This window comes from Protomyctophum parallelum (assembly GCF_964188405.1).
Source record: "Protomyctophum parallelum genome assembly, chromosome: 3".
In the NCBI taxonomy this organism is placed as follows: Eukaryota; Metazoa; Chordata; class Actinopteri; order Myctophiformes; family Myctophidae; genus Protomyctophum; species Protomyctophum parallelum.
Window position 1 is genome coordinate 1274298 of NC_139698.1, and position 12237 is coordinate 1286534.

Below are 12237 nucleotides of genomic sequence, written 5' to 3' on the forward strand. Positions count from 1 at the left end.
TCTCATGGGGGTCCCTGGCATGTATTTTCAAATGGGGGTCCGCGGGATAATTAGTTGTCAATTTAATTTGAGCGTCCAATCGACATGAAATACGCTGGGAATCCCTGTAGGCTATATGTGTGCTAAATATTAAATTAAATATCAAAATATTCTTTACACATTCGAAGAGTTGAGTTGAAATGCTACATTCAGTGCTTTTGATTGATTGATTGATTGAAATATGTATTAACAGTTTGTAGAATTTACAGTACATTTCAAGCACAAACTCAATACAAAGACTGTTAAACTGTGAGTGGACGACCCAATTAAGCATTACACTTGTTTACAACAGGGTCCACCATGTTCAATTCATCAAAACATTTAGCCTATAACTACTTTTTACTTATTACATTTTTGAATTCTGGACTTTTTCTTGTAACAAAAGAACTTCTAGATTACAGTAAAAATACTAATGAACACATGAATGAATAAATGCGGGTACAGTTTTCTTTTTACCACCGCTGCAAAACAAATACTTTTATTGTGATAGAGCTCGACCCGACCGGAAGTGTTCCTGGTTGAACAACAGTGTGTTCTTGACGACGTTTCTTCCGTTTCCGGGGGGGGGGGGGGGGGGGGGGGTTTCCTCCAGTTTGTTTATATTTTTTCTACACGTTGAACGTTTGTGTTTTTTTTTTATCTGACGTAAATGTTTTTAATATCGTCTCAGACGTAGTCTAGTCTATAGTGTTTGCTGTTCTGTCGTCATGTGAAGGTCTGGAACCACAAGGTATGTTTATGTACTATGTATCTACTTTCTTTTCCCTTTTTGCTTCCTTTATGATGAATTCCTGTTCTGTTCTTTAGCTACATAGAAGTGTCTATTTGTACGTCTCTAAATGTTTTGATGAATTGAACAATGTGGACCCTGTTGTAAACAAGTGTAATGCTTAATTGGGTCGTCCACTCACAGTTAACAGTCTTTGTATTGAGTTTGTGCTTGAAATGTTACTGTAAATTCTACAAACTGTTAATAAATATTTCAATCAATCAAAAAAAACCAACAACAACTGTGTTGATTTCGTCAACTAAGACGAAAAATGTTCGTCGACTACCTTTATGTCACTGACGAAAACTAAATGGAAACTACATGAAAACTTAAGCCGTGGCGACTGAAACCAGTGTTGTTTTCGTCGACTAAAACTAAGACGAAAAATGTTCGTCGACTACCTTTTTCCACTGGAAACTAAATGAAAACAAAGCTTTGATGACTAAAACTAAGACTAAATATACTGACAATTTCGTCAACAAATAAAAACTAGACTAAAATGATAGTAAGGGACTAGTGGACAAGAGATCCAGTTTTATGCTGGTTTGCATGCTGAAAATAGCAGATCTACAATCTCACAACGCGACGCGTTTTGAGATTGTAGATCTGCTATTTTCAGCATGCAAACCAAACTACCAACCCAACCCAAGAGTAAATATACTGACGATTTGGTCAATACTTTTTCTTTGATTGAAGTATTTGTTAACAGTTTTCAGAATTGCACTACAGTACATTTCAAGCACAACAACTAAAGACTGTTAACTGTGAGTGGACGACAGCATAAAGCATTACTGTTTATTGTTTATTGTTTATAAGGATCCCCATTGATCGATTGATTGATTGAAATATGTATTAACAGTTTGTAGAATTACAGTACATTTCAAGCACAAACTCAATACAAAGTCTGTTAACTGTGACTGAGTGGACGACCCAATTAAGCATTACACTTGTTTACAACAGGGTCCACCATGTTCAATTCATCAAAACATTTAGAGACGTACAAATAGACACTTCTATGTAGTTAAAGAACAGAACAGGAATTCATCATAAAGGAAGCAAAAAGGGAAAAGATACATACATTATACAGTGAGGGGAAAGGGGGGGGGGGGATTCAGATTTTACAGAGGCCAGTTTAGAATTGCAGCCGTCCGTAGGTGCCCTTTGAGAGCGGTTTTGAAGGAGTCAAGGGATTCACATGTCTTAATGACTGTTGGTAGGGCGTTCCACATTTTGGTGGCATAGGAGCAAAAATAATTTAGCTTTTGCCTTGACAAAAGCTAGTCTTCCTGGGGTCCGACACAGACAAACATTTAACATTTAACAAAGGCAATACTTACAATTGTTTACAAACACTAACTCAAAATAAAACATAGTAAAATAAAATATAAAATAAGAAATAAAAAACATAGGAGAAATAAAAACAAAACAAAAGAAAAACATAGCAAAAATCACTTTCAACACATTATACATTTGAATTATTATTTTCCCAGGGTTACTGCAGTATGGTTTACATATTAAAGGTGTTCTTTTAACTTAATTTTAAAGATTCATTTTGTATTTGTATTGGTTATACACTTTGGTAGTGCATTCTAACATATTACTGCTCTATAGATAATAGAAGATTTAAGAATATTTGTTCTTGGTTTAAGTGCCACCAAAACACCCCAACTGGCTTGTCTAGTCATATGGTTATGTTCGTCTCTTACATGTGCTACCTGTTCAAAGAAATACTGTGGTTTTTTGTCCATTAATACATTTCTGAAAAACGTAAGAATACGTGAATGTAATCTATTCTCAACAGTAAGCCACGATAGATTTCTGTGCATTTCTGCAATGTGTGTCCTGTTGGAACACTGGAGAGCTAATCTGGCAGCTTTGTTTTGAGCTATTTGTAATTTATGTATGTCTGTTTTTGTAGCCGATGACCAAATGACGGGGCAATACTCAAGATGTGATAACACTAGAGCTTGAGTTACTGCTTTCCTAGTGTTTAGTGTTCTGTAGCTAGAACATTTCCTGGTTACGGCAATACCCATTTTAGTTACAAAGAAACATAGACATAGAAACATGAGGTTTAACCCTGTGAGAACCACTGATATAGAAACATGAGGTTTAACCCTGTGAGAACCACTGATATAGAAACATGAGGTTTAACCCTGTGAGAACCACTGATATAGAAACATGATGTTTAACCCTGTGAGAACCACTGACACAGAAACATGAGGTTTAACCCTGTGAGAACCACTGATATAGAAGCATGAGGTTTAACCCTGTGAGAACCACTGATATAGAAACATGAGGTTTAACCCTGTGAGAACCACTGATATAGAAACATGAGGTTTAACCCTGTGAGAACCACTGATATAGAAACATGAGGTTTAACCCTGTGAGAACCACTGATATAGAAACATGAGGTTTAACCCTGTGAGAACCACTGATATAGAAACATAGGGTTTAACCCTGTGAGAACCACTGATATAGAAACATGAGGTTTAACCCTGTGAGAACCACTGATATAGAAACATGAGGTTTTAACCCTGTGAGAACCACTGATATAGAAACATGAGGTTTAACCCTGTGAGAACCACTGATATAGAAACATGAGGTTTAACCCTGTGAGAACCACTGATATAGAAACATGAGGTTTAACCCTGTGAGAACCACTGATATAGAAACATGAGGTTTAACCCTGTGAGAACCACTGACACAGAAACATGAGGTTTAACCCTGTGAGAACCACTGATATAGAAACATGAGGTTTTAACCCTGTGAGAACCACTGATATAGAAACATGAGGTTTAACCCTGTGAGAACCACTGATATAGAAACATGAGGTTTAACCCTGTGAGAACCACTGATATAGAAACATGAGGTTTAACCCTGTGAGAACCACTGATATAGAAACATGAGGTTTTAACCCTGTGAGAACCACTGATATAGAAACATGAGGTTTAACCCTGTGAGAACCACTGATATAGAAACATGAGGTTTAACCCTGTGAGAACCACTGATATAGAAACATGAGGTTTAACCCTGTGAGAACCACTGATATAGAAACATGAGGTTTAACCCTGTGAGAACCACTGATATAGAAAGGGTTTCAGATAACTGTCAGGATTTAGAAGACATTTAGAATCGAGTTCAGGTCGAAATGTGTTAACTTCTGCATAATGCTGTCATTCTCAGAGAGAGAGAGAGAGAGAGAGAGAGAGAGAGAGACACCGAGCCCCAGTGGGAGAGCATCATGGGCGAGGGGTCTTTGGGCAGACGGAGCGGTGTAGCGACCCGCAGCGTCCCCGTGGTGTGCGTGTGTCTCGCCGCCCTGCTGTCGGCCAACGTGCTGCTCTACGTCTACCTGGACTCGCTGTACCAGAGCGAGCAGACGCAGCGCTACGCCGTCTCCCCGCACGACCACCACCAGCAGCACCACCACCACGCCGCCGCGGCCGCCTGTCCCCCGGGACACTTCAAAATGGCCGCCATGAAGAACTGCTCCCCCTGGCTGCAGTGTGCGCACATCGGCGCCGACGTGCGCAAGCTGAGGCTGATCGGCGAGGGAGCCGTGAAGCAGGTAAAAATAACTATAACTATAACAATAATAATAATAATAATAATAATAATAAGGGAGCCGTGAAGCAGGTAAGAATAACTATAACTATAATAATAATAATAATAATAAGGGAGCCGTGAAGCAGGTAGAAAGAATAAGTAGCGATGCACCGAAATGTTCGGCATGCAGGAAAATATGGCAAAGAAAATGCTTTTTCGGCTTATTCGGTTTCGGCCTGAATAGGCAGAAAATATACCACGAAATAGTGTATGCGATGAATGCATTCAAAAGAGCTGAATAAATGTTTTATGGACCCTTAATAGTGATTATTATTGAAGTTAAGTTTTGCCATAAATCAGGTAGCTTTAAGGTACGGCCATGACAGCAATGGTAGGAAAAAAAGATATATAATATTATTCATATTCGGATATTCGATATTCGGTATTCGGACACACACATTCACACACCTTTACATAGATGGTGCATTACATTCACCCATTCACACACATTCACACACCTTTACATAGATGGTGCATTACATTCACCCATTCACACACACATTCACACACCTTTACATAGATTGTGCATTACATTCACCCATTCACACACCTTTACATAGACTGTGCATTACATTCACCCATTCACACACCTTTACAGAGATGGTGCATTACATTCACACACACATTCACACACATTCACACACCTTTACATAGACTGTGCATTACATTCACCCATTCACACACCGACTGACAGTCACGTGCGTGTGTGCGTGTGTGTGCGTGCGCGCGCGTGTCCATGCATGTGTGTGTGCGTGCGTGCGTGCGTGTGTCCATGTGTGTGTGCGTGCGTGTGTGCGCCCTTCCCCCCCCCCTCCTCTCCTCCCAGGTGTTCCTGTCGGAGTGGAGGGGCCACAAGGTGGCGCTGTCCACCCTGTCCTCTCCGCAGTACGCCGAGGACTTCCTCCACGGCGCCGCCATGCTGCGGGCCCTCCAGGGCCCCCTGGTGGTGGCGCTGGTGGGCCTGTGTCCGCAGAGCCACAGCCTGGTCACCGAGTACCACCCGCTGGGATCGCTGCTCAACCTGGACGCGGTGCTGGCCCAGGAGAGGCACCGGCACCACGACACCTGGCAGGTAGGGGGGCCACCCACCATGACACCTGTGTTGTTGTTGTGTTTGGCAGCACATTTCTATTTTAGTCTCAGTCCTCCTATAGTCTCTGGAATAGTTTTCGTCACCTGGAATGTTTTAGTGTTTAGTGTCTAGTTTTAGTCGACTACATGTCATAAGATTTTAGTCGACTAAATCTACTGGTGATTTAGTCGACTGAAATGTATTTTGGCGGGCCTTGATGTCGTCGTAATGGCTGTTTTTAGATTTGCTGAAAATAGCAGATCTACAAGCTGACAACGCGATGCGTTGTGAGCTTGTAGATCTGCTATTTTTTCAGCATGCAACCAAGTGTAAAATGACTTATACTGGATCTCTCGTCCATTATAGTCCCTTCCTGACATTTTAGGAAGGGACTATTTTATTTGTTGACGAAATTGTCAATAAATTTAGTCTCAGTTTTAGTCATCATAGCTTAGTTTTCATTTAGTTTCCATTTAGTTTTCGTCAGTGAAAAAAGGTTAGTCGACGGAACATTTCTCGCCTTAGTTTTAGTCGATGAAAACAACACTGGCAGTTATACGCAGTTAGGGGCGATAATGTGCCGGTTTCTGAGCGAGGCTGTCGTCTTTTCATGTCATGTGAAAGCAGGGAATCATAGCTTCAAATGGACATGTTGGTGGTTCAGTTTGACCCACCGGTTTTTAGAGATATGGCTTATAGAGTAATGTCTGGCAGAGAAACAGAGAGTTGAGAAAACAGGCTTGAAAAGGTTCACTTCTGTGGACTCTAACATTACACCTATAGCTACATGTTTAAGCATTTATTTCATATTTACATGTCCTTTGTAGACTATGTAGCTAGGTGTAATGTTAGAGTCCACAGAAGACATGTAAATATGAAATAAATGCTTAAACATGTAGCTATAGGTGTATATTTCATATTTACATGTCTTCTGTGGTCTCTAACATTACACCTATAGCTACATGTTTAAGCATTTATTTCATATTTACATGTCTTCTGTGGTCTCTGACATTACACCTATAGCTACATGTTTAAGCATTTATTTCATATTTACATGTCTTCTGTGGTCTCTAACATTACACCTATAGCTACATGTTTAAGCATTTATTTCATATTTACATGTCTTCTGTGGTCTCTAACATTACACCTATAGCTACATGTTTAAGCATTTATTTCATATTTACATGTCTTCTGTGGACTCTAACATTACACCTATAGCTACATGTTTAAGCATTTATTTCATATTTACATGTCTTCTGTGGACTCTAACATTACACCTATAGCTACATGTTTAAGCATTTATTTCATATTTACATGTCTTCTGTGGTCTCTAACATTACACCTATAGCTACATGTTTAAGCATTTATTTCATATTTACATGTCTTCTGTGGTCTCTAACATTACACCTATAGCTACATGTTTAAGCATTTATTTCATATTTACATGTCTTCTGTGGTCTCTAACATTACACCTATAGCTACATGTTTAAGCATTTATTTCATATTTACATGTCTTCTGTGGTCTCTAACATTACACCTAGCTACATGTTTAAAGGACAACTTTGGTTTTTTTCAACCAAGGTTCATGTTTTAGGTTGTTATTAGAGAAACTAAAAAATGAGTGTAATTATTTTTTTCATTTGCTGCTTTCTTTCGTTTTAGGGATTTTAGCTGTTTTTGACAGGGGGGGGCGGGGGCATTCGAGCATGGGGCTAAATATGTATCTTTTTACACAATTTTGTGGCGATTTATTTTTTTATTATTTACTATAGTCCTAATAAACCCCAAGAAATTACATCTGACCACAGAAGATCACAGGATCTACTGAATGTGAAGGTAGCCTACTGGGGGAAGGCTTATACTGTGTGTATAGGCTCAATATGTTAGTTTGACACATTCAGTAGATCCTGTGATCTTCTGTGGCCAGATGTAATTTCTTGGGGTCTAGTAGGACTATAATAAATAATAAAAAAATAAATCTCCATAAAATGTTGTAAAAAAATACATATTTAGCCCCATGCTCGAATGCCCCCGCCCCCCTGTCAAAAACTGCTAAAATCCCTAAAACGAAAGAAAACAGCAAATGAAAGAAAATTAACACACACCTTTTACTTTCTCTAATAACAACCTAAAACATGAGCCTTGGTTGAAAAAAACTAAAGTTGTCCTTTAAGCATTTATTTCATATTTACATGTCTTCTGTCGTCTCTAACATTACACCTATAGCTACATGTTTAAGCATTTATTTCATATTTACATGTCTTCTGTGGACTCTAACATTACACCTAGCTACATGTTTAAGCATATATTTCATATTTACATGTCTTCTGTGGTCTATAACATTACACCTATAGCTACATGTTGCATTTATTTCATATTTACATGTCTTCTGTGGACTCTAATATTACACCTATAGCTACATGTTTAAGCATTTATTTCATATTTACATGTCTTCTGTGGTCTCTAACATTACACCTATAGCTACATGTTTAAGCATTTATTTCATATTTACATGTCTTCTGTGGACTCTAGCATTACACCTATAGCTACATGTTTAAGCATTTATTTCATATTTACATGTCTTCTGTGGTCTCTAACATTACACCTATAGCTACATGTTTAAGCATTTATTTCATATTTACATGTCTTCTGTGGACTCTAACATTACACCTATAGCTACATGTTTAAGCATTTATTTCATATTTACATGTCTTCTGTGGACTCTAACATTACACCTATAGCTACATGTTTAAGCATTTATTTCATATTTACATGTCTTCTGTGGACTCTAGCATTACACCTAACTACGGTACATGTTTAAGCATTTATTTCATATTTACATGTCGATCTCGGCTCTGATATTTATTTCAGACATGCTCTAGTATGTGAAGAGTCTGCCTGTGATATTAACTCCTTTTGGATTCATTAAAACAAGCTGATCAGTTCATGCTTTTCAACGAGGGCGGCGCAAATATCAGCATTTTTAGGCACTGTTATAATTATCGGGTTAAGTTATAATTGTTTTCACCCCTACAGGTTTGCTTGAGCTGGCTTTAATAATGAAATAATGAAACTGTCAGGAGTCAAATCTACGGAGCTCTCCATGGCTCTAAACAGAGCTATAAGTCTACAGAGCTCTACATGGTTCTGATCAGAACTCTAAATCTACGGAGCTCTCCATGGTTCTAAACAGAGCTATAAGTCTACAGAGCTCTACATGGTTCTGATCAGAACTCTAAATCTACGGAGCTCTCCATGGCTCTGATCAGAACTCTAAATCTACGGAGCCGAACCGACTTTTATTCGGCTCTAAAATAGGAGTATGAATCGCGCCTTAAAGAGGCCTAACATAGAAACATTAGGTTTTTCAAAGAATAATGCTGTCATTGTTGTTATTATTATTAACCCATTCTGAACGGGAAGCCATTTTGGTGTTAGCATCATGTCGTGCTTTAGCTATTGAAAAATAGCAGATCTACAAGCTCATAGCGCGCCACGAGCTTGTAGGTCTGCTATTTTTGAAAAATCGAAGAACGACTGAGATTTTTCTAGAATCTGATCTCAGGTCAGAATGGGTTATAATAATCAGACCAGTGTGTGTCCATGTGGAAACCTCGTATGGATCTGATCTCAGGTCAGAATGGGTTATTAATAATAACATTGTTATTATTATCATGGTTGTTCCAGGTGCGTCTGCGTCTGGCCGTGGACTATGTGTCCATAATCAGCTTCCTCCACGACAGCCCGGCGGGTCCACGGGTCATGTGTGACTCCAACACCCTGGAGAAGACCCTGTCCCAGTTCCTGCTCACCAGCGACTTCCACCTGGTGGTAGGTATCAGTACTGTCCCATAGACCTCCACCTGGTGGTAGGTATCGGTACTGCTCCATAGACTTCTTCCACCTGGTGGTAGGTATCAGTACTGTTCCATAGACTTCTTCCACCTGGTGGTAGGTATCAGTACTGCTCCATAGACTTCTTCCACCTGGTGGTAGGTATCAGTACTGTTCCATAGACTTCCACCTGGTGGTAGGTATCAGTACTGCTCCATAGACTTCTTCCACCTGGTGGTAGGTATCGGTACTGTTCCATAGACTTCTTCCACCTGGTGGTAGGTATCATACTGCTCCATAGACTTCTTCCACCTGGTGGTAGGTATCGGTACTGTTCCATAGACTTCCACCTGGTGGTAGGTATCGGTACTGTTCCATAGACTTCTTCCACCTGGTGGTAGGTATCGGTACTGCTCCATAGACTTCTTCCACCTGGTGGTAGGTATCAGTACTGTTCCATAGACTTCTTCCACCTGGTGGTAGGTATCGGTACTGTTCCATAGACTTCTTCCACCTGGTGGTAGGTATCAGTACTGTTCCATAGACTTCTTCCACCTGGTGGTAGGTATCAGTACTGTTCCATAGACTTCTTCCACCTGGTGGTAGGTATCGGTACTGCTCCATAGACTTCTTCCACCTGGTGGTAGGTATCATACTGTTCCATAGACTTCTTCCACCTGGTGGTAGGTATCGGTACTGTTCCATAGACTTCCACCTGGTGGTAGGTATCATACTGTTCCATAGACTTCCACCTGGTGGTAGGTATCAGTACTGTCCCATAGACTTCTTCCACCTGGTGGTAGGTATCAGTACTGCTCCATAGACTTCTTCCACCTGGTGGTAGGTATCATACTGTTCCATAGACTTCTTCCACCTGGTGGTAGGTATCATACTGTTCCATAGACTTCTTCCACCTGGTGGTAGGTATCATACTGTTCCATAGACTTCTTCCACCTGGTGGTAGGTATCGGTACTGTTCCATAGACTTCCACCTGGTGGTAGGTATCATACTGTTCCATAGACTTCCACCTGGTGGTAGGTATCGGTACTGCTCCATAGACTTCTTCTACCTGGTGGTAGGTATCGGTACTGCTCCATAGACTTCTTCCACCTGGTGGTAGGTATCGGTACTGCTCCATAGACTGGAAAATACCCCAAATTAAAGTGTGCCAAGCTTGTAGGATCGTTCCCAAAAAGTCTTAAGGCTGTAATTGCTGCCAAAGTTGCCTCAACTTAGTACTAAGTCAAGAGTGTGAATACTTATGTACATGTTTTTTCAGTTTTTTATTTATTTTAGTTTAAATTAACTAAATATTTGAGAAAACATTTTTCACTTTATCACTATGGGGTATTGTGTGCTGTCTACGTAGCATGCTATGAGTCTGTATCAAATGCTATCGGGGTTGGCGTGTATATATGTGCCCTTGCTGGTATTTGTGCATCTATTATGCGCAGTCTCACTTTTAGGGTATTGTTTAAAATCCCCATGTTTTATATGTATTTTATTCTTCTGTGATATGGATCTCCCTGCGTCTGAAACAGTGTTGCTTTTGGAGTCTTTGGACTGAAATGTCATAAGATTTTAGTTGACTAAATCTACAGTTGATTTAGTCGACTAAAATGTATTTTGGCGAGCCTTGATGCCGTCGTAATGAGTGTTTTTACACTTGCATGAAATAAAATAGCCGATCCAGTAGCCGATCTACAAGCTCACATGCCGATCCAATAGCCGATCTACAAGCTCGCGACGCGTTGTGAGCTTGTAGATCAGCTATTTTCAGCATGCAACCAAAGTGTAAAATGACTTATACTGGATCTCTTGTCCACTAGTCCCTTCCTAACATTTTAGTCTAGTTTTTATTTGTCGACGAAATTGTCAGTATATTTAGTCTTAGTTTTAGTCATCATAGCTTAGTTTTTATTTAGTTTCCATTTGTTTTCGTCAGTGGAAAAAGGCAGTCGACGAACATTTTTCGTCTTAGTTTTAGTCGACGAAAACAACACTGGTGCTCTGGAACAAAGCATTGATTGATTGATTGATTGATTGATAACCGGCAGGTGAACGACCTGGACGCCCTCCCCGAGGTGGACGTGTCGCGCGGCCTGCTGGCTAAATGCGGCCGCCGTCAGCTCCGCGGGGACTTCGTGGCGCCGGAGCAGCTTTGGCCGTTTGGCGGGGGGGAGGAGGGGGAGGAGGGGGGGGGGGGAGGGGGGGGGAGGGGGGCGTGGCCTTCGCGGACGAGCTGATGCCGGGCTACGACGAGAAGACGGACGTGTGGAAGATCCCGGCCGTGACGCGCCACCTGCTGGGCGCCGTGGGCGGCGGCGACCTGGCGCACTTCCACCTGTTCCAGGTCCACGCCGAGTGCCGGCGGACGGACCCCGCCGCGCGGCCCGCGGCCCGCCACGTGCTGCGCGTCTACAGGATGGTCTACGACGACATGATGCTACACCACGGCGGCCCCAGAGACATGCTGTAGTTAGCACGTTAGCTACGGCAGCCCCAGAGACATGCTGTAGTTAGCACGTTAGCTACGGCAGCCCCAGAGACATGCTGTAGTTAGCACGTTAGCCCCAGAGACATGCTGTAGTTAGCACGTTAGCACGTTAGCCCCAGAGACATGCTGTAGTTAGCACGTTAGCTACGGCAGCCCCAGAGACATGCTGTAGTTAGCACGTTAGCTACGGCAGCCCCAGAGACATGCTGTAGTTAGCACGTTAGCTACGGCAGCCCCAGAGACATGCTGTAGTTAGCACGTTAGCTACGGCAGCCCCAGAGACATGCTGTAGTTAGCACGTTAGCTACGGCAGCCCCAGAGACATGCTGTAGTTAGCACGTTAGCCCCAGAGACATGCTGTAGTTAGCACGTTAGCACGTTAGCCCCAGAGACATGCTGTAGTTAGCACGTTAGCA

General features: G+C 41.4%; 1 protein-coding gene across 1 annotated transcript; it reads left to right on the forward strand.

Annotated features, from left to right (window-relative positions):
- The first annotated feature begins 659 nt into the window (after positions 1 to 659).
- pomk (protein O-mannose kinase) lies at positions 660 to 11931 on the forward strand. The gene is given in 6 exon segments (XM_083761614.1): positions 660 to 769; positions 3995 to 4379; positions 5244 to 5489; positions 9177 to 9320; positions 11382 to 11553; positions 11556 to 11931. Coding segments are annotated over 5 exon segments (1137 nt in total). The 5' UTR covers positions 660 to 769; positions 3995 to 4052; the 3' UTR covers positions 11804 to 11931.
- The last annotated feature ends 306 nt before the right edge of the window (positions 11932 to 12237 follow it).